This window comes from Canis lupus, chromosome 13 (assembly GCF_011100685.1).
Source record: "Canis lupus familiaris isolate Mischka breed German Shepherd chromosome 13, alternate assembly UU_Cfam_GSD_1.0, whole genome shotgun sequence".
Lineage (NCBI taxonomy): Eukaryota > Metazoa > Chordata > Mammalia > Carnivora > Canidae > Canis > Canis lupus.
Window position 1 is genome coordinate 34,480,284 of NC_049234.1, and position 25,660 is coordinate 34,505,943.

Genomic DNA, 25,660 nt, shown 5'->3' on the forward strand with positions numbered 1-25,660 from the left:
AGGAACTACAGACCTACATCTCCCTTCCTCGCAAGGATCATCCTACTGAGCTCAGGGCACACAGTGAGGGAAGACCCTGTGAGTGAGTGACATTTCCTGGAGCATCAACAAACACCTCACACTTGATCTGAGCGTGCAGCTCGCCCTTCATTATTACGCTCGACCAGACGTTGATAAAATGGCCAGAGCCTGTCTCATCTCCAGCGGGTGGGTGGTGGGGTGGGGGAGGATGAAAGCCGCCTGCCTCCTGGACCGCTCCGGCATTTGGATGCAGACTGCTGCACGTTGTTTTCCATTTAGAGAAGGGGATACATTTTCCTCTCTCTGGGACTGCTGAACACAAATTCCAAAATTTTCCATTCTCTACAGAAGTCACCGAAGCCAGCTTCTCGGTTTGATTCAATCCAATGAATATTTAGGGAGCAACTGCTCTGCGGAACACCCCGGGCCAGGTGCCGCTGGGGATTCAAAGCAGACAGACATGGCAACGATGCGGGTCCTGGGCTTAACAAGCCGCCCAGAGCACCGCTTCGCACGTTAGCTCATGCGGCCCGCACGGCACCGTGGTGCGCGTGATGCTGCTGACGACGGCGATGACGAGGTCCAGATACGAATAAAGCACAAGAAGATCGGAGAGGATGAGTAACGTCAGCAAAGACACAAAGCTACTGGGTGGAAGACCTGGGATGTGAGACCGGATGTTGCAGCTCCATCCCAAGCGCCATCCTTCTGTGCCGGTGGTGCTCTCCGTGAGCTCACCCTGCAGGTCAGCCCCACTTTCCTGCCCGTCCTGATTAGCTGTCGTGGGGCCACCGCTATACAAGCATGTACTGGCAAGTCCCCACCGTGAGATAAACTGCATTCAGAGAGGGGCCTTTGGAACCTTCCAGTCCTGGTCCCTCCTCACTGGTCTCCCACCCCCTGCTCCCCAGGTTCTGGGGCAGGCTGTTATGTTTCTGAGCTCTCTGCAAGGGAATTCCATCACCCACAGTGGGTCCCGCTCTGGGCCCCATCCTAGGGAGAGCACCTAGCATGGAGGGTAGCCTCAGAGCATCGAATGGCCCCATCCTGGGCCGCAGGGCTGCGGCACTCTGGGTGTGTGACCATGCCGAGGGTTTGGACCTGTCCTTGTCCCGAACGATGACCACAGGAAGGACACACGCAGGAAATCACATTAATCATCTTAATTAATCATTAATCATCACAAGTGCTTACTCACGGTTCCTCCTTTCCTATCTCCTTCATCCAACCAGGAGATCAGCCCATGTGTTCTCCTCCCTCTACCTCCAGCATTAATATTTGGCCACAAGTGTTTAAGGTTTCTTCCTTCTGGGCCCACCCTCCTCATCCATCATAAGGAAATCCGCATAAAGGGCAGGAGGATCCAGAGTGAGCCATCAAGAAGCATGCCTCAGGGTCAAGCAGGGCTAGGCACCGTTAGCTTCTTATCCTTAGCGGGGGCCATGAAGGAAGTAACTCTCCTTTGCACATTTTGGGGGAAGTATCGCTGCATTGTGCACTCATGGGCTTGACAGTCAGACACGTGTGGATTCCGAGGTCAATTTTGCTTCTTAATAGCTGTGTGACTATGTACAATCCACTCTGTAGCTCTGCACCGAGGTCCTCATTGGCAAAACAAAAATAATGCCTTCACCCTTGCAGATGTGACATGCATATGTTTGCACGGAAGAATATACTATAGTGTAGGGGGCGCCTGGGTGGCTCAGTTGGTTGAGTGTCGGACTCAGGTCATGATCTCAGGGTTGTGAGGTCAAGCCTCATGTCGGGCTCTGTGCTTGGTGGAGAGTCTGCATGAGATTCTCTCCCTCTCCCTCTGCCCCTCTCCCCCAAAGTAAATAAATAGATCTTAGATAGATAGATCGATAGATCAATTGATTGATTGATAGACACAGTATAGTATAGACTTTCAGCACTTGCCCATTACAGATCTGAAATACATATGCACGTATGCCCAGAGATCCAAACATGAGAGCACACCACACTGCCTGCCTCTTCTACTGTAAATCTGCCAACGGTTATCATAATGGTAGGGAGCTCCGGAAAACCAAGCCTTAGGAGATTAAGTAAGACATCCAAGGTTACAGAGACAGAAGGTAGCTCTTCTGACCTGAACTTTCTTGGTGTGAAATTGCTCTAATCACACTAGAATCAAGCATCTGCTAGATTTCTTCTAGCTTTATCCCAACGAAACCATACAGACTTATCCCAATGAGGAATGGGGCCCTGATGGCCTCATATCAATTTGATTTATGGACATTTCAAAATAAGAGTTGTCTTATTTCCTTCGATAAAATACGTTAATTTGAAAGGAGCCATGGCATGTTGCCAGGAGGAGCATGGTATAATCATTGACCTGTGGAATTGACTGTATGCTCATTAATTATCCTTAGTATCTAAACTCACAACACTGAATGATCAGAGTCCCTCTTGCAGGGCGTCTTCCCAAATGGTTATTTACATATGGCTGAATTTGTTACAGTAGAGAACCTAAAGGCTGAAGCCTTCCCGGCCACTGCAAAGTCAGTTTGAATCAGAAACACAGGAGGAGCAAATATGCCCTGGAAAAGATTCGCCTGGCACCTCAATGTCAATGCTCTTACCCCAGTTTATCTAAGAGGAAACCAAGGAGTGCCAGTCTGGCTCAGTCGGTAGAGCATGTGACTCTTGATCTCAGGGTTGTGGGTTCAAGCTCCACTAGACTGGAGTCTACTTTAAAAAAAAAAAAAAAAAAAAGGAACCTAAAAAACCAGACTGTGTACCAGAAACCCCACTCACAGCCTTTTTAGGACCTGGGGGCTGGGGAGGTGGGCTGCCTGGGTTTCAATTTCAGCTCTGCACTTGCTAACTGTCTGATCTGTGGCCGTTAATGGGAAGTTCACTAATCAGGGCTCAGCTTGCTCCCTCACATGCTGGTGACACCACCACCTATTACCTGGAGTGGGGGGGCGGGGGTGGAACCAGCTTCTGCAATGCCACAGAGCTCAGTAGGGGAAAACCACTGGTTTCCAGACCTAGAGGTGTTCAGAGCAGAACCCGGGCTGGGAGGGTGACTTACCGGAGCTCCTGGTGGCCCAGGTGGGCCCTGGTGACCCCGTGGTCCTGGAGCTCCCTGGTAATAGAAGCCAAATATGCATTAGTCATGGCTCCCTCTTCCCCGTGACTCATGACCCTTTGCTGACTCAGAGTCTACATCCAGGGTTCCCAAAAGGAGCCCAGAGATACAGAATGGGGATCTGCATTCCTGGTGCAAAATCAACTTGACCCATCTCTGGAAGGTTCCATCTGAGTCCATAAGCAGCTTCAACCCTATGGCTGTGGCCTTTCTACCTCTGCCCCCACCTAGAGCCCCACAGGGGGAGGACCCGCGTTCCCCTTACCTGCTCGCCCTTCAGACCCTCTCTCTGCACCTGTATGACAAACCACGCGTCAGCAAAGGTGGTGACGTTTTCCCAACAGCCACTCCCCACAGCTTCATCGGGGGTATTCACACAGCCTGCCGTAATGCAGGAACTTCTCAGATCGTACCCCATTTTTAGTGTTGAAAGCCCCGTATCTGGCTCGAGTGGTCAGATGAGCTCCTCCTCATTTCTAGAGGCAAGGACTCTCCCAAACACCCAATTCCATCAGCGTCAGTCTGCGATTCCAGCCCCCCTGGGATGCCTGGACACTTACCACAGAGCCCGGGACACCAGGAGGACCTGCAGGCCCCACGTCACCCTGCACAGAAAAATGACAGACATTTCAATGGCGTACTTTCTGCCACCTTCCTCTGCCGGTCCCCACCCCTCTGGGGCCCTTGCTTATCTACCCAAGGTCCACGGGACCACTTCCTCCTCCATGCTCCACCTCATGCTGCCACCATGCTGGGTCTTTCTCCCTCCTCTCGGATTTTCTGGGTCTAATTCTTATCTCTGTATCAAGACCAAAGAGGCCTTATTGCCCCTTTTGGGCACATCCTGCCCAGGGCCTACATCTGGTTGCTGCTCTCACAGCTGTTTCCTGCTCGAGAGCACCTCTTGTTCCACTAGCACATGCTCGTACCAGGCACCAGACTGGACATAGCCAGCATGGCGACTACACCTTATGGCGCATCCTTTGTGCCAAGTCCCTGGTTCAGCACGTGGTCAGCATTCAATGTCTATCACATATGTAACCCATGCTGTGATCACTCCCATCTGTTTTCACCAAGTCATGATGTACCAAAGACTTGCTTCGTGTCCCCTTCCCCATGACCTCCGGATCACCTGGCCTACGATGGCTGTGGGTACATCACATTTCCAGGGTGTGAGCTATGTCTTGGTTCTGTGTGGGGCATATTTGTTGACTGTGGCAACAGAAAAATCTTCACTGCTACAACCTTCATGCCCCATGGCTAAACAAGAGCATGATTTGCCGCCAATGTCCTTACACATGACTTGGGGACCAAGCCCCAGAGAGCATGGGGAAGCACGAAGAAACTAACGCTGAATAAGCTGGCACAGAATGACTGATTTGCTGGATAAGCACAAAAAGCATCTCGTAAGTCCCAATGCTGAGGAGTCAGAAGGAGGGACTCGGGCACACGTGTCATCCTGTGCTCCACTCGAGGTCTTGTCACATGGACAGGGCAGGTTATCTCTGACCCTAAACAACCCCGCTGTCCCCACTGGCTGCCCAAGACTTGGAAAACATCTCTGTTTACACAGCATCAGGCATTTTTTCTAGGATCCCAACTACATGTTCTTTTAATCAACTTTATCATAGAGTGGTTTTGGCTGCACAGCAAAATGGAGAGGAAGGTACATCATTAATGGGTGTCAGCCTTCCTTGCTCTACCTTCCTCTTTGTCTCCCACAATAATAGCTCCTATCTCAGCAACATCTTTCTGTTCTAGTTTTTTCTCTCCACGGCACCACCGTCCACATAGACATAGACACACACACACACACACACACACACCATTCTTTTTACCATTGTGTATCGTCTCTAGAAGCTTCCGTGACATATACACGATGATCTCCAGGCCCTCAGAATCTGGCTGGCACATCTTTCCATTTCCCCATGAGCATCTTTCAACCTCCATGAGCAGGATTATGTTTTCCCCATGCTCCCATAAACCTTATTAATACTTTGGTAATGAGGCACCTGGGTAGCTCAGTGGCTGAGCATCTGCCTTCGGCTCAGGGCGTGACCCCCGGGTCCTGGAATTGAGCCCCACATCAGGCTTCCCGTGGGGAGCCTGCTTCTCCCTCTGCCTATGTCTGCCTCTCTCTCCGTGTCTCTCATGAATAAATAAATAAAATCTTAAAAAATATATTTTAGCAATATGACTATCAGAAGCCATTCTCAGCTCTACTGTAATGTTTGTGGGTCTACCTTATTTTCTATTCTATAAACAGATATAAAGGAGAGGTAACTGGGTAGTCATATATGGGAGCATCCTGAATATTTTGGGTTTGGAGATGATGGCATCTCCTTTCTTCCATTTACGCGATGCCTCACTATCATGTTTACTTTTGTTGTGTTTATTGTTATACCCATCATCATCACCATCATCCTCACACCACAAAAGTGAATTTTTAATGACAGTTAGGAAATTAATCGATTGGGCCTTTCTCATTTGCTCAGGTCATTTTACAGAATTGGAGAGCCAATGTCCTGACACATGAAATCACTAATAAGGAAAACTAAGATCCTGTGGTTCATCCATAAAGTTGTGTGCTTGTAGCTAATAGACATTGGAGCCTTTACATCGGCCTGGGTTTGTCTGAAGGACTGAGATTCAAGCTTTTCCCTGCTGACACTCTTTCCCATCATGGAGACAAGGAGACTAAAGCATGGGGAATGGGTAGTAACTTAATTCAGCACCTTAGACCACTCGGCCACGCTACCTGCCAGCGTAGTAACATGTTCAAGGCCTAAAAGCTAGTAAGTAATAACCAAGAAACCAAGAGTCTGTCCTCGAGTCATTCCTTTGCATTATGTAAGTAGTGTATTTCTGCAAAGGCAGTCAGCATCCCCAGGGGCCCCCAGTGGCCCCCGCCTCCTGGTCCTCACACCCTTGTGGTGACCCCCACAGGTACCAGTGCTAGGCTATGGGACCCACAGCACACAGCAGGAAGGATGCTGGGTGGCCTCTAAGGTGAGGCTATGAGCATGATGGTGGCTTCCGTGTGGAGCCCCTCACCCCGACCTCAGGTCACTCACCGCTCACTCCAAGGGAGGCCACTTCCCCTTCTGTGAGCAGCCCTATGGAGAGGCCATGTAATGAGGAAGCAAAGCCTTTGGCCGGCAGCCACCACGGAACGTAGGCCTGACAAAAACCATGTGTGTGAGCTGAGAAGCAGATTCTTCAGCTAACCACAGCACGGCTGGCAGCCCAGCCACTACCTCACAGAAGACCCCAGACCAGGACGACCCAACCGTGTGTACACCATGTACCTAGATCCCGGCCTTCAGAGACTGCATGAGGCCACATGATTGTTGCTTTATGCTTCTAAGGGTCAGGAAGGTCGCCACTATCAAGATATAACCAACACAAGCATGGAGTTTAACCTGGCATAAACAGTGCCTCCCTGAGCCTGGGCTCTGCGGTCAGCCACCACGTGGTAGGCAGACACACACACACACACACACACACACACACACACACACACGGTAGCAGGAATCACCCACATCCAAACCTCAAGGATCACTCCCTCTTAGTGACTTGAAATACACTACTTATTTTAGAATTTAGCATCCCCTGTCAAGGAACTGTGAGAATATATTAAAATCCTGATGCCAAGATAATATAACAATATAGATCTCAACGCTAAAAATACTTAGGAGAGGGAATAATTTAACTCAGAACTGAAGCCCAAGTGAGCAAGTTTGGGAGACAGCAACGCTCTCCAGCAGCCACGCCTAAGGTGAGGCTTCTTTAGCCTGTGGGTCTGTTTGATTATTTATAACACATAACCTGTCTGCTTCTACAAAGAGTAGACCAGTCTTCCTCTCCTCTTTTGTTCTCAGACTTCGCTGGGACGCGTGCGTGTCAGGCGGTGTGACCTTCACCTGAGCTCTGCAGAGTGATGGAGTCCGAGTGATGCTCCTCGGGCTGCACCTGCCTTAGTTTACCTGGATTCCTCCTCCCTTCGGGTCCCTGGCTATTCTTCAACCCCACATCGGATGCGTTTCCCAGGGGCCTCCCAAAGAATCTGGAACTCGTGATACCATGAGATCCCAGGTACCCCCATGAGAACCCAGGACACACAGTACCTACTTGGTCTTCCCTGCCACTCTGAATGCTTGGGAAGGCTATTATCTTCATTTTCAGAGCATTCACAATTTGCCAAGACTCTTAACATGTGTTTTTTTCCACTGAGAAAACAGAAATTCTGAGCAGCAAATTTATTGAGTTAAGCTTTCTTGAGAGAATGTTCTAAAGGAGATGGCCAGTATGATGAGATGCAATCTTCATTCTGTTTATGAAAGATCTAGTACATTTTCAGAATTATGATTTGGGCAAAAAAAAAAAAAAAAAAGGCCAACTTTTTTTTAAAAAAAGTGCTGCAGAGAAATGGAGAAATGGAGAAAGGGGGGAGGAGTCTGTACGATGTTGTTTGGTATTTATTCACAGCCTGCCTGAGTCCAAAAGGCAATTTTAAGTAGCATAATATTTTAATACGTCTGGATATTACATAACAGGGATTTTTGTTTTGTTCTGTTTTTATATGCTTTTTTTTTTTCTTTTTTATTCCTCGTAGTAGAAAAACAAATTTTAAATAACCAGAAATTTCGTAGGGGGCTGAGTTCCTGAGGCCCAGCTCATCACCTCTGTCTGCACTTTGTTCCCAAGACACCAGCCTGGCCCCCTCATTCCCCCTGGGGCCCTGATTTGTACGGGCAGCAGCACACACACCACCTGCCCGGAGCCCAAAGCCCTTCTCACCCCAGGCCTGGCTTACCTTCTGTCCCTGGGGTCCTGCCACACCAGGAGGGCCAGGTCTTCCCTAGAGGAAGGGAAAGGAAGGCTGTCAGTGGAAGTGAGGGCAGAGGAAGAGCTGCAGGCCATGCAGCTCCAAAACTGTAATCTGCCTTCACCCCAGAAGGCACAGACCACACTTCTGGACACTGCTGATTGCTGGAAAATTCTCTCCCCATCGGCTGCCAAATGCCATGTCCTGCATGGTCCCCTCTGGACCCAGCTGGAAACTGTGCTGTGGAGCGCCCATTCTGAGGGACAAGGACCACTTCTCGAGGGATACAGGGGATGTGTCTGGGGAGATTCCAGGTGAGAGGCAGGAAGTAGGCACCCAGCATCTGCTCAGAGGGCACTGAGGACCAGCTGAGTCCCCAGGGGCAAGGGAGGGGGCCTGCAGGGCTGCCTGGACTCTGGACCAGGATCAATTAGTGCGGCAGGGCAAACCCAGGACCCAGAGGGCTGGTGTAAGGGATGCTGAAGACGAGCCTGCCTCCTCTTCAGGGGTTCTCACCAAGAAGCCTTCCAAGGGGGTCCCAGTGGAGAGCCAGGCAGGTCAAGCTCCCACCAGAGAGCAAGTGAGGATGGGCCTGGAGCCACCCACCCCTGGGGAGCCCTCCTATGAGCCTCCTCATAAGAGGAGGGGGAATCTGGAAGGCAGTTGGACAACCAATGTCCATCCTATTGACAAATGGCTTTCTTAGGAATTCATCCTAAAGGCACAGGTGTGCTCAGAGACGTACATGCGAGCTCTCGCTCTTCCTTTCTTCCTATAAACAGCCAACGATCAGAAGAGACCTAATGCCCCCTCGTAGGAGGAGACCCTGGTGACACTTGCTGTTCCTGTTTCTCCAAACCCCGTCCTCTGCTGCCTCCATCCCATCAGTATCTCACTACATGCTGGCTCACTGCCGTGAGGAAAGGCCTTTGCTTTCTGGGCCGTCACCAGGTGGGCACTTCCAGTGTGAGGAGTTGGCCCTGGTGCAGGGGCGGCACGCAATAAATATGAATAAATGCTGGCATGTTCACACCACAGAACACTAAGCAGTCATTTGAGTCCCATCCCTGGTGAATATTTAGGAAAATAGTTACATGTTTATGACATAATGCTAAGGGGGGGCAGTGAGACATAAAAGGTATTATTCCAATTTATTGTCAATAAAGGGCACTGAGGGGGGCACTTGATGGGATGAGCACTGGGTGTTATTCTATATGTTGGCAAATTGAACACTAATAAAAAAATAAATTACAAAAAATAAATTAAAAAATCAAGATGTTATTTTGGGTTGATGGGATTCACCATAAATTTAATTTATATTAATATATTGAAATGAATACATTTAAGGAATGAATATATCAAATACAGCTAATGTGTCTGATTACTTTATCGATAAACCTAAGAAAATGAACATAATAATCGACTGCTATATTAATATGTTATATTGCACAGATTAATATATAACATAAGCATATATTAATATGTTTATGTTATAAAAAGATTTTCCCAAATGTCTTCAGGCAGATGTAGAATTTTAGGTTTTATTTCATTCTAACCATTTAAATACTTAAATTTACTTTCACGGATCACACATTCCCATGGTTCAGAATTTATGTGCATAAAAATCCCCTTCTGGTCCCACCCGCCAGCCACTGAGGAGGCTCCTCCAGAGGCAACGAGTGAGGAAAGCAGGTGATCAGTTTCCGGAGCGTCCTCCCAAGGAGGGCACATGTCTGCGTATGTCCTAGATGCTCTTTTCCACAGCATTCTACACTTGCCTGTATTTTCACTCAAGACATATCGCACAGATCATCCCCACCAGTGCATGAGGAGCTGCATTAATTTCCATGGCTTCGTAATATTCCCCTGTAACTACACACCCTGATTCTTTTGACTTGTTCCTTACTGATGAGCTTCCAGGTTGTTTGTAATCCTTAACTCTTGCAGAAGAGCCTGCAATGAATATATCACTTTGAACACATGCACGCCATCCATGGCCTTTACCGTGGTTAGAAAGGATGGAAGGGGCTGTGCTCTCTGGGATCCCCACCCCCTGGTGCTGGAGGATCCACTGGTGACCATAAGCGGGGGTCTGGTCCCTAGGCCTCCCAGAGCCTCCAGCTGAACCGGACACCAAGGCATTCAGGCCCTACAGAGCTTTGCATCAGTCTCCTGTCTTCTAATAAAGCCGAGCCCATGCCTACTTACCTGCTCTCCTGTCTCTCCACGCTTCCCGGGGAATCCATCCAGGCCTCGCTCCCCCTGGCAAGAGGAAGAAAAATGAAGAGGTGAAGAACAAATGGGCCTCCTTGTGGTCAGTGCCATGAGATGCAAAGGCCCTTAGTGTCCAACTGTGCTAACCTTTTACTCTCTACCCAGTGTTTCCGGTTACTGGAGACCCAAACATACACACACACACACGCGCACGCACACACACACACACACACACACACACACACCAGCCTAGAATTTATGGGCATTGGGGCTCAATGTGCATACATTACAGGTCAGAGAATCCAGATTCCGAAATCTGTTTTGCCTTTCCCCAATCTGTGACCAAGGCAAGGCCACCTTGCCTCTCTGAACCACACAGTTGTTTCTTTTTTTTTTTTTTTTAAGATTTTATTTGTTCATTCATGAGAGACACAGGCAGAGGGAGAAGCAAGCTCCCCGTAAGAAGCCCGATGTGGGACTCGATCCTGGATCCTGGGATCATGCCCTGAGCTGAAGGCAGACACTCAACCACTGAGCCACCCAGGTGTCCCACACACAGTCTCTTCATCTCATAAAGCCAAACAAAATAATGGACTTGTGGGGTTTGTAACACAGTTCATAAAACTGTGAGCATATTTACACATCGTTCATTCATCCAGCGGATATGTATGAGCATCCGCTGCATTCCCAGTGCTTGGAATTAAAAGTGAATTGCTGGCTAAGGGGAAGCAATCATCCACGCAGCCCTCTAATGCCCACCCATCTGCTTGTGCTCAGAGTGGGGCTTGTCTTTCTTAGCTGTGTAATCCTGGGCAAGTCTCGTCACCTCTGAGGCTGTTTCTCTTAACCACGTGTCATGGGGAAGATGATAATCCCTTCCTGGGAAGACATCCATGACTAAGGAATGAGTCAGCAATGTTCTCTTCCTCCACACATCATCAGGTTGGTGGGAGGGAGGGCCGACAGCAGATGGGGAAACTGAGGCCCAGCCAGAAAACCACTCAACCCCAGTGCAATGCTTGCACTGGCACCAGAACCTGGGTCTCTCGACCCTTCTTCCTCTATTGCTACTATCCACAGCCTGTGGGTCTCTTCCATCGAGCTGGCAAGATCTCAGAACCCATGGAATCCCATCCTCTCACATCATAGGTGAGAAAATTGATCTTAGAGATGGAGACCAGAGTCACGCAGAAGCTTTGTGATGGGGCCATGAATGAAGACAAGGGGCTCCTGGCATCACAGAGCTCTCTTCCTTAGAGAGGGCCAGCTCGCTGAATGTCACCTCTGAAGGGGGCACTTTCCCAGGCAGAGCAAAGCAAAACAAAACAAAAAAATATGTTGACCATGTATAATTTTACCAGGCTTACCTTAAAGGGGACAGTGCTGCCTATTGCTCAAGCCCCATTTCTTACACCCTTGCACCTACATAACAATATCGCTGAAGCCCAAAAGCAAAATTTCTCCTAATGCAACTCAGGACAGCTGCAGGTGCACTGCCAGTGAGCCACCTGTGTCTCTGGCCAGCAGGTAGAGAGCAGGGCCAGGTGGGACAGAGCTGGACTACAGGTGGGACAGACCCGCAGCTCCAAGTGGGACAGAGCTGGACTGCCAGGGACAGAGCTAGAGTACCAGGTGGGACACAGCTGGACTGCAGATGGGACAGACCCAGAGCACCAGGTGGGAAAGAGATGGACTGCCAGGTGGGAAACAGCTGGAGTGCCAGGTGGGACAGACCCAGAGCACCAGGTGGGACAGAGCTGGAGTCCTAGCAGATGTGTGTGTCCCCCGGCAGGGGGATGAGAAAGACAATGGCCAGCACAGGGTGGATGGGGTGGGGGGGAGAGAAGCTGAGGGAGAGCGGAGACAGAGACACAGAAGACGGAAGACAGCCATCTATGGAGCAGGGTCTCTAACTGACACGCCCCTAGAAGCCCAGCTGGGGCATGAGATGGGTAGAAGCAAATGGAAGAAGGGGGTCAGAGGCAGAACTAAAAAGGGCAGGTCCCACCTAAAGACCTGACACTTACATCTGTCCTGCTATTGTTGGACTTTGTTGGTCTTGCCACCATTGCACTGACCACATAAGCACGACAGGGGACAGGGTTTGGACAGCTGACCACATGCCTGGTTCCCAGCAGATGGTGGCAGCCAGGGCCCTGGGGGTGTGGAGTACAGGCGGTCCACAGCTGATCCCAAAACTCGGATGCAAAGCCTGGCTCTCCCCCTCCCAAGCTGTGTGACCTAGGATGGGACACGTAGCATCTCCATGACTCAGTTTCCAGTCTACAAATACAGTAGCTACCTCTGACAGCTGCTCTGAGGATTGGGTGAGCTAATATATGCAAAAGGCTTAGAACAACGTGTGGCACCTGGAAGGTGTCATGTTAAAAGCTGGTTAAGCAAAACAGAGTGACCACGTAGGATGAGGAAGGAGGGAAAAGAGAAGCCAGCTGCAGGGGCCAGCAGTCAGGAAGTTCACGAGCCAGGAGGGTGTGATGTGAACGACCAGAGGACAGAAGGGCGGGGGGGAGAGAGTGAGGAGCCAGGGGCCAGGGAACTCAGTTCTGATCTTGTTTTCCACCAACGCGGGCTGCCACCTGCAGGGTCTACACCGCTCTGAGATTCAACCTCCTCGCTGGGTTGAAATCGTAAAAAGCGAGAACAGAAGAAAGGTGGCTGTATTTCCAAGAACCCTAAGACCTCTTCGGACACTCACAGTCCTTAACTGACAGGGGGTGTGCTCCATGCAGAGGGGACCGGAGCCCACCCACGTCCTGAGCACCTTCACGGTACCGGCTGCACAGGCAGGCTCTCATTCCACCGTCCAGTGAGCCCTAAGAGGTTAAAGGGTGTCACCCTGGGACGCTCGACTCAAAGGAGGAATGTCTTGCATTCATGGAATCACTCCTGCCCAGGAAGCTCTGGAGAGTTCCACACCCTTCCCAGGACCCCCACGCCCCCCCAGGCCTCATCCTCCTGCTGCGGTTCCGGATCTCAGACAGCAGCAGCAGCTCGGGCCCCATTGCCCTGGAGAGCCACCCTGGCTCAGGCCTGGAGGCAGCCTGGTGGCCTTGACCGCTCTCGGGTGGTGGTGGTGGCCTGGACGGCGCTGGGGGCAGGTGTGTGGGGTGTGTCTGCTGGGCACTTGCCACAGGAAGCCTTTACCGTGTGAAAGAGGGAAGGCGCCTCCGTGACCCCAGCACCCAGGGGGCGTTGAGCAAACGCCTGTCACCGTGAGACCTGGTGGGCAGCTCCCCTGGGCCGCCCCGGAGGAGGATTAAAGGGGATTCTCACTGTCGGCAGAGGTGGGGCTGGCGCCCCCAGGACAGATTACGGCCTCAGGCACTCCAAAGCCCCCACTTGGTCTCGTTACTATTTAGGGAGGCCCTCCCAGGGCCTCCAAAGGCCTCCCAGGGGCTGTGCTTGCCTTCACAGTGTGCCCCCCGTGACCCCCAGAGCCACTGGGACAGGCACCGCTGCATCAGGACGTGGGCTGAGGAGCTTGTGTGAGTGCCCAGAGTGAGAGCATCTCTTGTCTCTGATCCCAAAGCCACTGGTAGCAGTTTACTGGGGCGGCTGTGCCCTGGCTCCGCCTCACCCCAGGGGGCTCAGGAGTGTGGGCGTCACATCCACCCAAAGTTGTCCTGGGAGCTCGGGTTTCCAGACAGAGCAGGATGCCCACCGCATCCACCTCCTGGCCCCTTACAGAGTGGGTTCCCCCCCTTCTGATGGACTCCCCTTGCACCCTGCCAGCTGCCACAGGCTCCGTAGACCTGCTCGGTCCACTTGGGCTCTACTGCCCTCCATCACCAGGACGCTTTATGCCTGCAGAGCCTCCACGCCCTCTGTGTCTGCAGAGGCACCTTCTGGAAGATGCCTCAAGGACCGTCCCCCACCGTACACAGAGCGCCCCACCACGGGGCCGTCTGGAGGCGGGCTCGGTAATGGATGGGCAGTGGCTCTGGGTGGCTTGGCTCCAAGCCGCACAAGGCCAGGCAACCGATGGGCCTGTCTCGGAGGCAGATGGAAACTTCCTTCTTGCTGAGGTAAGATATCAGAGAGGTCTGCGAGGAAATAAACTGTTGTAAGTACCCATCAGATGTAAGAACTGGAAAGCAGCCGAAGGGATGATGTAGTCCAGGCTTCTTGACAAATGGGGAAGTCAAGGTGTAGAGAAGGGACCAGCTCTCCTCAGAGTCGCCCAGAAGGGCAGCAAGGAAGTTGGAATATGCCCAAAGCTGAGCCAGCAGAGCCCAGGCTCACACTTCCCCTTCTCTCCGTGGATCTTTCCCTGTCTCTCTCTGCCTGGCCTGCTTTCCGTCTCCCTACCCTCTGCATATGGCACATGACACCCAGGACTGTCCTACCCGTTTTACAAACATTAATGCAGTAGATCCTCATCTTCTGTAATACAGTTACTCTCAGTGTTGAGGAAACCTGAAACACAGATGTTAAATTACTCTCCAAAGGTGACCCTGTTTGCAGAGCCCAGAGCTGGGATTCAAAACCCTGGCAGGCTGGCTCCAGAAGCATCATGCAGGGCCTCCTCTCTGCCTCAGTGAGCCACCTGGAGCAGCCCAGGGAGCCAGGCCAATGGGGACATTGGCCGAACGTCCTCTCCTAGGCCTTCCCTGAAGGTGACCCTCCACTTTCTGAACTTCCCTGTGAGGGGACACCTCACAGGGGGCAGGGCTGTGAGCAATCTGCAGAGAGAGTTCAGGGGAACGTCTGTTGTCCTACATTTCTGGTAACGCTTCAGGCCTGGTGTGGCGTGGAGGGGAAAGCTCACATTGGGAATGAGATGTTTCCAGCACTTGCTATCTTTATAATGGGCCACATGGCATCAGGAAATAGCCTCTGGGCTCGGTTTCCCCAATTGAAAATAAGGAGAGATCTCCAGGCTTCTCTAGAAAGAGATGATTTAGGATTTTGATAGAAATGTACCATTTCTTGGCTGGACAAAAGTCTCAACACAAGACTCTAAAAGCTTGCTGGAAAAGCAGCCCAATGCTGCATGGGGGGAAAGCAGTCACCTCCAAGCCGAGTTCTGGCAAGAAGAACAAAGCACTGAGTGTGCAGAGACCGCCGTTCCCCTGAAACCCAGGCGGGGCAAGGAAGTATGCGTGGAAATGTTGGTGACATGCTGGACACTTTGCTTCTGTCCTCTTGTCCGACCTCCCGATGAGCTTTGGGGGAAGACATGAATATTTCCACTTTGTAGATGAGGAAACAGAGGTTCTGGTCAACCCCGCGGCTGCCGCAGCCCCTACGTGGCGGAGCTGGCTCTTACCAGGCTTGTGAAGACTCCTCAGCTTGGCACTGCAGCCTCCACCGAAACCCTGGGGAACCCAAACTCACTGGTCCCCAGAAGTGCGGCTGGAGCTGCTGCAACCAGGAAGCTCAGCAGAGCATCTTCCGGATTGTGCTACGTTCCTGCTCTGGCCCCCGGAGCCTTCTCTCTGTGGCATTTCCTAGCTAACGTTCCCATCCAGCCCTGTGACATCACCCAAGCCTAGGTGCTAAAATGCACCTTCCGAATCCACCTTGCACGTTCTCTAAATAAGTCCAAGTTCATCCACCTTGCACATTCTCTAAAAAAGTCCAAGTTCATCCACCAAGTGAAGTTGGATGGTGAAGGCCAACCTGTCACCTGGTTCCTTCATCGCTCATCCCCCGAGCCCAGTGCTGCATCCACACGTCCATGTAGGAGACGGGCCGTGTGCTCAGTGGCGGGTGCTCCCTTGGGGAGGGAGGACTCAGAGACGAATACGGCGTGAGCGCTGCACCCACACGGCGAGGGGTCTCCATGTGTACACGGGAAAGAGAGACGAACTTGACGCAAATGACTAGTCAGGGTGCAAACTGCAGGGCTCCTAGGGGCACTAAGTGGACAAGCCTCAGTAGGAGCTTGGGGGAGGCTGCATGAGGAGGCCTGTTTTGAACCCCAGGCCAGGGTCTCTGTGCCCTCAGGTGACCACCAAGGGAGAACTCCACACATCGGGCTTTCATCCAGCATCAGTGCTGCGCTCACCGTGCACTTTGGACACCAAACCCGAGCTCCGCTCTTGCCGTCCTATACCCCCGCTCTTCTATAGGGTTAGTTCCCCAAACCTTGCCTCCTCGTTCTCTCAAGTACCAGAGCTGCCTGTCAAGCCACACCACCCTGTGCCTGAAGTCTTGGTTCTTCCAAATGCCACCTCCAGGTCCCTGCCATGTAAAGGAAGGGGCACAGGGCTATAGAAAGGAGGTCTCCGGGCACACACATTTGTGACCACATCAAAACATCTCAAAAGAGATGCAAATCCCAATGACCAGGGGGTAAGAGATTTTGCTTTTTTTCTTTTTTCACTTATAATGATGAAAATTTAATATGCAAACACGAATCATGCTTCGGAGCCTGAGGTGGGATACCCCCGAGGCCCTGCCTCCCTGGATTCTCAAGAACCTTTTGGAAAGTGACGCGGCACTGTGCTTCAAGGGCCATGCACAGACCCACGTTCTTTGACTGGTGATCTCACTTCCAGGGAAGCAGCCTAAGGAAATAAACCTAAATTTGAAAACTAAATAAATAAATATGGCTGTCGGCTTAAAAATATTCACCCGAGCATTATTCTTGATCACGAAAAGCTAGGAACAACCCTAGGTGATCAATAACCGGGGGATAGGAGCATAAATCACCATGTATCCATGCGTCAGAACGCCGTGCAGGCTTTTAAACTGAGTCACAGAGGGGCACCTGGGGGGCTCAGGGTTCAGCTTCTGCCTTTGGCTCAGGGCGTGATCCCCGGGTCCCGGGATCGAGTCCCACATCAGGCTCCCTGCAGGGCGTCTGCTTCTCCCTCTGCCTGTGTCTCTGCCTCTCTGTGTCTCTCGTGAATAAATAAATAAAAATCTTTAAAAAAATAATAAAAAATAAAATGAGTCACAAAAACTTCACAGCAGCAGGGGGCAGAAATACCGCATGTAGGGACCACAGGCCAGGCGGCAAAGCCGAACACCTTATGTGTGTCTATGTAACAGGAAATCAGATACATAAGAACAAATCCGACAGAAAACAGGGCAAAGTGCTCCCCATAGTTGTATCAGGATGGTGAGATTACAAGCTCGTTTTTCTTATTTTCCAAGTGCACTGATATAAAATTTAAATAATGATTTCAAAACTTCTTATATGGTGAGAGGAACGCGTATCACTGAGGACAGAACAGGGGGAAACTCTGAAGACCCACCTGGGACGTGACTAGGCACAGAGGGCTCCGTCCCAGCCCTGCATCTGCAGGACGGGCCTGCGGGTCCCGAGGATGCGGTGCCCACCTCTGTGCAGGCCCTGTTCCCACCCGCTGGACCCTGAGCAATTGATGACAGTTGCTCATGCGAAAGGGTCTGGTCTGGGGTCACCTTGTGGTAAGCTGGCTTATGCTATGAAGGAACGGTGACCCCCCCCCAGTTCCCCTCAAGTGTGCCGGCCGCTGTGGCAGTGTGCACTTGAGAGTGTCAGCTTGGATCCGTTCCTGATGCCCGGTGACAGAGGCTAATTGTGGGTCCCCGACACAACTGTCACCACTCACCCTCCCATTGGTCTGAGAGTCCGGGTAACTGAAGAGCAGAGAAGTTATGTAACTCTGCTAAGTGAGATGTGAGCCCATGAAGGCACCCGGGCTCCGTCAACACCCCCCTTCCCCACCCTGGCCTGGAAACCCTAACCCACCTGTGTGAGGGGCTGTGGTGCCTGCAGGAGCCAGGAGCTGAGCCCATGCCCCCCTGGCCCTGAGCTTACACTAGGGTGGGAAATAAATGCCCCGTCTGTACTGGCCCTCACCTGCCACATGTGCACGCACACCATCACATACACACGCATTGCACACACATGCATGGGCTCCCATGTACACACACACAGGCACCCATGTGCTCACACACACATGGGCTCCCACGTGCACACACATGCATGGGCTCCCACGTGCACACACACAGGCACCCATGTGCACACACATGCAGGGGCTCCCACGTGCACACACAGGCACCCACGTGCTCATACACACAGGGGCTCCCATGTGCACACACACACAGACATCCACATGCACACACACACAGGCACCCATGTGCACACACACATGCACCCCTGTGCACACACGCATGGGCTCCCACATGCACACACAAACGCATGGGCTCCCACGTGCACACACACAAGCACCCATGTGCACACACACACAGGCACCCATGTGCACACACATGCAGGGGCTCCCATGTGCACACACAGGCACCCATGTGCTCATACACACAGGGGCTCCCACATGCACACACACACACAGGCACCCCTGTGCACACATGCATGGGTTCCCACGTGCACACACACGCATGGGCTCTCACATGCACACACACAGACATTCACATGCACACACACACAGGTACCCTTGTGCATACACGCATGGGTTCCCATGTGCACACACATGGCACCCATGTGCACACACACGCTGGCACCCATGAGCTTCATGGGACTCATGAAGCATAGCGCAATCAGTCCCAGGCACCCTCCTCCTCTTTTCTATGGAAAGTTGCAGTGACGAGTGGAGGCAGATATTCATAAATACCTTTTCTCCTCGGGCTCCCTTTTCACCCCGTTCTCCTTGGAGACCCTGCGGGGAAAGGGGAAGAGCAGAACACGTCTCAGTCCAGCATCTCTGACCTGAAGGCCTGAGGGCCCACGGACAGGCTGCCCCGGGAGGGGGGAAAAGCCTGTCTGCCAGGACTCTCCCTGCACTCCTCCCTCAGGCTTGGGGTGCAAGGTGAGCTCTTGGGGCTGGCCTCCCGACCCAGATTACCCACGTCCTCCCACCTAGGCTTGAACTCACCCTGGCCCTCGAGCTTCCCAGGCCAATGGTAGGAATGTGGCTTTGGAGCCAGTGCCCCTGCCACCCAGAACTTGCAATCCCTCGGTGATCACGAAATCCAGATCAAGAAATCTGGGTGCCTTTAAGCCACATCCCTCCACCTCCTCCGGGGCAAGGGCTCCTGCCCTGTCCTGCATCCACTCCACCTTCCTCAGGAGCAGCACCTGGATCCTATGCTAGGAACCCCCTCCACTGAGCAGAGTTACAGAAGCATCAGCCAAGGCAAGACATTCTCTGCCTCCCTTGAGGAGAATGGGGACCCCCGAGGACAGTGCCCCTATTGCTTCAGCATCGCGTCCCCACAGCCTGGAACGTGCCCACCACTTGATACCCATAAGCACTTGCTGAATGAATAAATGAGTCCATGAACGACTGCATCACTGGTTGTTAGCACAAGAATCTTGTAGAAGCTCTGCCTGCAGGCTACTGCCCCACACGGCCTTGCAGGGGCAGAGGACACAGATGTGCCTCTGCCACATGTGGGGCATGCAGTGAAATGCCAGGGCCACCGGCACCAGCGCATGACATCACAGGTTCTCCCGGGCGGCTCAGGACCAGGCCAACAGCTCGGTGCGTGGCCCTCCTGGAGAGGTCTGAGTATGTCCTGTGCTCCCATGGCAACTCCCTCCAGTCCTTCCTCTCCTCTCCTTTTCTGGAGGAAAGACCCTGGGACATTCCTGAAGAGGACGGACACTTCCCAGGCCCGCCTACTGGTTCAGGGGATAATACCCACATCTCTGTCCCTGGAGAAGAGGCACAGGCGCCAGACCCACAGGCTGCTATCCCAGAGGGCACAGGCTCTGTGGATCACGCAGGCCTCTGGCGGGAGCTGGACATCTTTGCCATTTTAATGCCATCCAAACATCTCGGCCGGACACACAGAGATCAGAGGTGTTGAACGTCTCGCACCCCTGAGGCAATGCAGGCTGCCTTGCTTGAAAATGACCTTTCACACTGCTTCTTTCATGGGGAGCTAATCTCACATCTCTTAATGAGAACCCAAAATAGGGTCAGACACCCAAGAAGCCCCTTTGCTCCTTACACACCATGTCTATTTGCTCACCGCTTACTTCAAGGGGCACATGGTTACCAGACATTCATCATGGGTCTGGCACTGGCCTAGGGGCTGGAGAATTAGTGGACAGGACGGGCTGGTAAAAATGGCTTCTTTAGGGTCAGGTATCAGAAACGCCTGGGCTGCCAGGTAAAAGTGCTTGATCCCCTGGGCTTCACCATCTGGGAATGGGGTCCTGGGAAGGTGCATTTACACTTGATCTCTGGGGGCTTCCTAAGTGCCATAACGTTTCAGCATTTCCACTCTAGGAAGAGACACCAACATGTCATTGCCATTGACACGTGCAAGGCAGTGGGTCCTCCGTGTAGACACAGGAGGGGGATTTGTCAGGGGCCCTGGGCCCCGATCTCTGGAGGAGTGAACAGGAACCCTTCCAGAGGCAGGTCTTTACTTACAGGAGCTCCAACGTGTCCAGGAGGCCCGGGGAGTCCAGGTGGTCCTTGGAATCCCTGCGGAAGAGTGTGCACCAGAAAGGTGTGGGCGGGGGAAGGAAAGGCAGGGGGAGGGGAGGCAGGGGTAGAGGCAACACCCAGCGATCCCTGCTTCTCCCCTGCCTGGGGGAGCAGGAGTCCCCATGATTCACACCCCAGTCTGCTACTTCAAGGAACGGCTGGCTAGAGGGCATTGCCTCCGAGCTGCAATGACGCCAGTGCAGCAAGTTCCATTTCCACGTGTCCTGCGTGGCCTTCCTACGATCTGGCCAGGATCTTGCCCAGCTTCTGAGAAACCTGCCTGATTCTTGTGGCTCCTCACTCACCCTCCGCCCCAGGGCGAGCAGAACGTTGGACAAGTCCTGACAAGGCCCCCGAGGCTCCTCTGCTGCCTGGACCATGACCTGCCACAGATTTTAAGCAACTAATTTGGGACTATCTATTGAAATCTGTGAAAATTACACTGTGTCTTTCTTTGGTCAAAGCTACCCTAATTTTGGCGATCTATTCTATTGAAGTAAAACTTAGTACACGAAGAGAAACACACATAGACAACCCCCCCCCCACACACACACACGCATCGACTGCTGTATTGCTTTTAGCAGGAAACAAATGAAATTAGAAACATTTCAGGCCACAACAGGGAAAAGGTTATGTAGGTTATGATGCACCCAAATCATGGAATGAAATGCATGGATTAGGAGAAGAGGTGTGGAAAGGTGGCTCTAATCTGTCGTCGGATGGAAAAGACAAACAGTAGAGCATGTCATGATTCACTTTTTTGTGAGAATTCAGGAAAAATCACGTAGGCGAGGATAGATACACATGGGCACACACACGGTTATAGGGGAAGGGTGAGGAGGGAAAGCATTCTAGGCCCAAAGCAACCAGTTTTGCACCAAGATTTACCTGCTGGAAACAGCAGAGGGATAAACACAGCTGAAAGGGACACTTACCCGCATGCCCACCTCGCCGGGCAGCCCTGGCTCTCCTGGCTCTCCTGGCTCCCCCTGCACACACAAAAGAGTGCTGGTCATCACCCAGCGGGACACAGGCCCAGGCACGCCAGGGCAGCCCAAAGCCCCGGGCGTATCCATGTCTGGAACTCCAAACTCATTGCAGACACGAGGTGACCACCACTGAAAGGAGGCCCAGGCTGCCCTCGGAGACCTTCCATGAGCCAAGGAGCCCGTCTACATTGCCAGGGGCACATCCCAACCCCCTGGCTCCTGCTGCTGGAGGTCAGCACAACTAGATTCAGACACAACAGTGGAGAGAGCATAGTGACCTGGGCTGACGAGGGAGGCCGTCTTCACGGAGGAGCCTGGTCCCCTGGAGGGGAGCGGAGGGGTCTGCGGAGGATGGAGCCCCTTTGGGCTCTCGGGGGAGAGGGTCCCTTTGCCCTGGAGTAGACTGGCCTGCCCAGTCGATCACTCTCGGGCTGTGCTTCTGGAGCGTGTTCTAATTCAAAGGCGGGAGGGCAGAGAGGTAGAGTCGGGGAGCTGACAAGAGGGAGGCCAGGGGGCTGCATGTACGGGATGGGCTGCTGCTGGGGTCGCACCCTGCCTCCTCGGGCTGCAAACCAGAGACCTGGGCCAAGCCCCCACTTTGGACCTGAACTTGGTTCCAGGCCTGGGCAGTGGGACAAGACCCCCCTGTGTAGAACTGCATGTCCATTGAGTGGGAACATGGTTCCCAAGGGCACACAGGCAGTGCCCGGTGGCAACAGATGCTGCTGGTGTTGTTAAAACGACGAGGCTGACCTCCGGGGACCCGGGAAGGTCCTGGTGCAAACAAGCCCCAGCTCGCGCCTGGCTCTGGTGCAGGCCGCCCCCCTCAAGGACTCGGGCTCTGACCAGGGGGTGGCCCATGGGGAGGTGGGGGACGAGGCGTACCCGCATGCCTTTGCTGCCGTCTCTCCCAGGGGGACCAGGCGGGCCCAGGGAACCCTAGGGCAGAGAAGGAAAGTAATCAGTGCAGGATAGAGAGCACAGGAAATGCAGATTCTCAGGCTTCCCCGGAGCCCTACAGCATCGGCTGGGGTCCACATTTTACCAAGACGCCCCAGGGATCCAGATGCACCTGTCAGCCCCGTGCCCCTTCTCGAACTCACAGTGTGACCCTTCCTTGCTCCGGGCTCAGCGTCACACACCCCAGAGCACGGCCTTCTCAACCTGGGCCCGATGCTCCTTTGTCGTGCAGGCTGTCCCAGGCATTGCAGGGTGTCCAGCAGCATTTGTCCCTATGCGCCACTCACACTGCCCAGGGCCGACAACCAGAAATGTCTCCAGATACCGCCAAATGCTCCCCGGAAGCAAAAATCGCCCCTGGCTGAGCACCGCTGGGCTAGAGCCGGTCATCTAGAAGGATCCCTTAAGCAGGGACACACTTGACTCTAACGGATCACACGCAGAAGCCGGTGGCAGGCGCACTCCTGGGGCAGCTGTGGGGAGGAAGGGGGCTCGGGCCGGGCTGCTTGTCCCCCACACACCCCCCGACATGTGATGGGTGGTATTTAAAACCAGGGACTCCAGGGTCTCTGAGCTCCTGTGGGGCTCTGACACCATTCGATTCAAATCAAAGGATTCCATCAAGACCTTCAGCCCAGCGCCCCTGCTCCGTGGATTTGCCGTGGGACGCTGAGCAAGTCAAGGTGTCTTTCTGGGCTCTCCCATCTGCAAAATGAGGGTATTGGACATTCAAACACATGTGCCAACTGATGAAGTAATATTTAGCAAGCATCTTGTGCTGCAGCTTGTCATTGTACATTTCCAGTTTTCACCCATAAATGAGGACCCATGCGTGTCTGTGGACACGCACGCGCGCACACACACACACACCTACTCTACAATTTCCATGAAGTCCCTTCCGAAGACCCAATGTTCCTTCTGAGTCAGTGTGATACTGAAAAGACAGACAGAAGGATGCCTGTGGCCCTGGTATCAGACGGACGTGAGCCTGCGTCCCAGCTCTGCACCCCTGAGTGTTACCGGCCTGTCACCTGCGTGGGCGACGAGGCCAGCAGCAGGCTCGCTGCCAGGTGAGCGAGGGCTTGGAAGTGAAACTCATGCTCAGCTGTGGGGACGCCATCGGGCCTCTGGGTGGCACACGGGCATCCCAGCTGCTCTGCCCGTGAGCCCTGAGGGACTGGACGGACTGCGCTGTGCAGGCGCACTTGTGGCCGGGGAACGGTGCCGTGTCCTGTGTGCCGCATGCATCATAAGCTGGTGGGACGGTCGCCGGAGAAGCCACCCCCCCGCCCTCCCGGAGTGGGTTCACAGTGAAGACGGGGCACCGGTGCTCACACAACACACTCATCTCCCAGTAAGCAGTGTCTGGTCCTTAGACTCGGGCCAGGAGGCTCTCTAGTCCTGGAGATGGAAGGGATTCATTAATGTTGAGGCGGCTTCCAGAGGGGATGTCTCCAGGCGGGGCAGCCCGGGGAGCGTGGCGTCAGGGACCGGGCAGAGGGAATGCCGGCCCCTGCCACCTGGAAGGAGGCAGCCACATGTGGCAAATGACTTAATATCTGGGAGCCGGCTGGCGGGGGGGGGGGGTCTCAGTTTCACTTTCTGTGAAATGGGAACACTCACAGCTACTTTGAAGCTTGAGTCAGTATTAAATGTCTCTGCAGTGCTTCACAGAACATTTCCAAGGTTGCTCCAGTTGATACCGGCTTGATTCGTAATTAGATCGTGAGGGGTCGGGGAACGTGGGGGATTCTTTAGTCTCATAGGTTTGTGGAACAAAGAGTTAAACTCAGTTAAACGGGTTCCTTTAAGCAGGCTCCCTGGAACCCTTGACTTTGCTTGCTGGTGGTGGTGTCCGGCGGCCTTGCCTACCCGACCCGGCCACGAGGCACGTGAGGAGCCACAGTGGCTCGGGGCACACGCAGGGGGACGCTCCCGTGCTTTCCTGCACTGCACCGTGGGCAAAACCGAGCCCTCTCTACACTTGTGTGAAGGAGACCAGGCCGTCATTGGAAGGGGGTTGAAAGTTCTGGAAAGGAGACTTATTTATGGACTAAGGGGACAGAAGACGAGCCAGTCTCCAGTTGGCAAGCAGAGTATTCAGGTGCAGTTCGGGGAGGGAGGGCACTTTCTCGCTGGTCTTCGGGTACCCGTGGCTGTCCTTGGCCGGATACAGGGGGCAGGCTGTGGAAGTTCCACAAGAGGAAGGGCTGTTCAATGTTAGGGACCCGGCGCTTCCTCGGCACCAGGGGGCGTCGGGTGCTTCCTGGGGTCGAACTGCCAGCAGCATCCTTATGAAGGAATCGCTGCCACGACAGGCGGCTTCTCAGCCACCACTTTCACATCCACGCAACAGGGATGGATCCTCGCCCCGCCTCCCTGGTGGGCTATTTTGGAACTCAACGGTCCGTGGATGAAGCAGGCACCCAGGACAGGCGGGCCTGAGCTGGAGCCAATAAACACCCACTCGCATTGTTTGTTTAGCACTAAGAATGGCCCAGCTGACCGCAATATTACAGGGATGTTAATAATCGTACAAAGCAAGGGGCTCTGAAGAGGCTGCTGTGGGCGGTGAGTCCTCACAGGTATGTCCAACGTGCCCGGCACAGAGTACGCTCCCTTCAGCGGTGCCTCTAGCTCATCCCAGGACGTGTCTACAGGGACGGCGCAACTATGACCTATCCTTGAACGCAAGCTCGGAGATTCCATCGTTTGTCCAGAGTTGCAGCGTCCGCGGAAGACCCGCTCTGGGCCCCAGAACCCGTGTCTTAGAGGCGTTTGCAGGCACTGGACCACTGGATGCTCACAGTCCTGTGGGCCAAGTGTCTTTGTCCTCACTCAACACGGGGCAGCCGGGCACCGAGGGCCGTGACTCTCTCCAGCTCACCCAGCTGCGGACATGGCCAGGAGTGGGCTGGCTGAAGATGCATGCCTGCCTGCCCAGACCCACTCCCCTTCCCCAGGGAGTCCTCACCCCCAGCCTCGCTTCCCGGGAAGGCAGCAGAGCTCCTTCAACCACCTGACCGTGCTTGACCCAAGGCAGGTGCTCCTCATCAGGCCGGGATGCAGGTGATCAGGAATAGGGTGGGCTCAGCGCCCCAGTAGCCCTGTCTGTGCCCAAGAC

The 25,660-nt window shown here is 53.4% G+C and overlaps 1 protein-coding gene across 1 annotated transcript in view; it reads right to left on the reverse strand.

The window, feature by feature from the left end:
• The window catches only part of COL22A1 (collagen type XXII alpha 1 chain), a 269,313-nt gene that overhangs the window by 146,270 nt on the left and 97,383 nt on the right, over positions 1-25,660 (reverse strand). Inside the window, 9 exon segments of the mRNA XM_038555601.1 lie at positions 3,077-3,130; positions 3,399-3,428; positions 3,694-3,738; positions 7,950-7,994; positions 10,170-10,223; positions 18,761-18,805; positions 20,531-20,584; positions 21,523-21,576; positions 22,462-22,515. Coding sequence (XP_038411529.1) covers positions 3,077-3,130; positions 3,399-3,428; positions 3,694-3,738; positions 7,950-7,994; positions 10,170-10,223; positions 18,761-18,805; positions 20,531-20,584; positions 21,523-21,576; positions 22,462-22,515 — 435 coding nt within the window.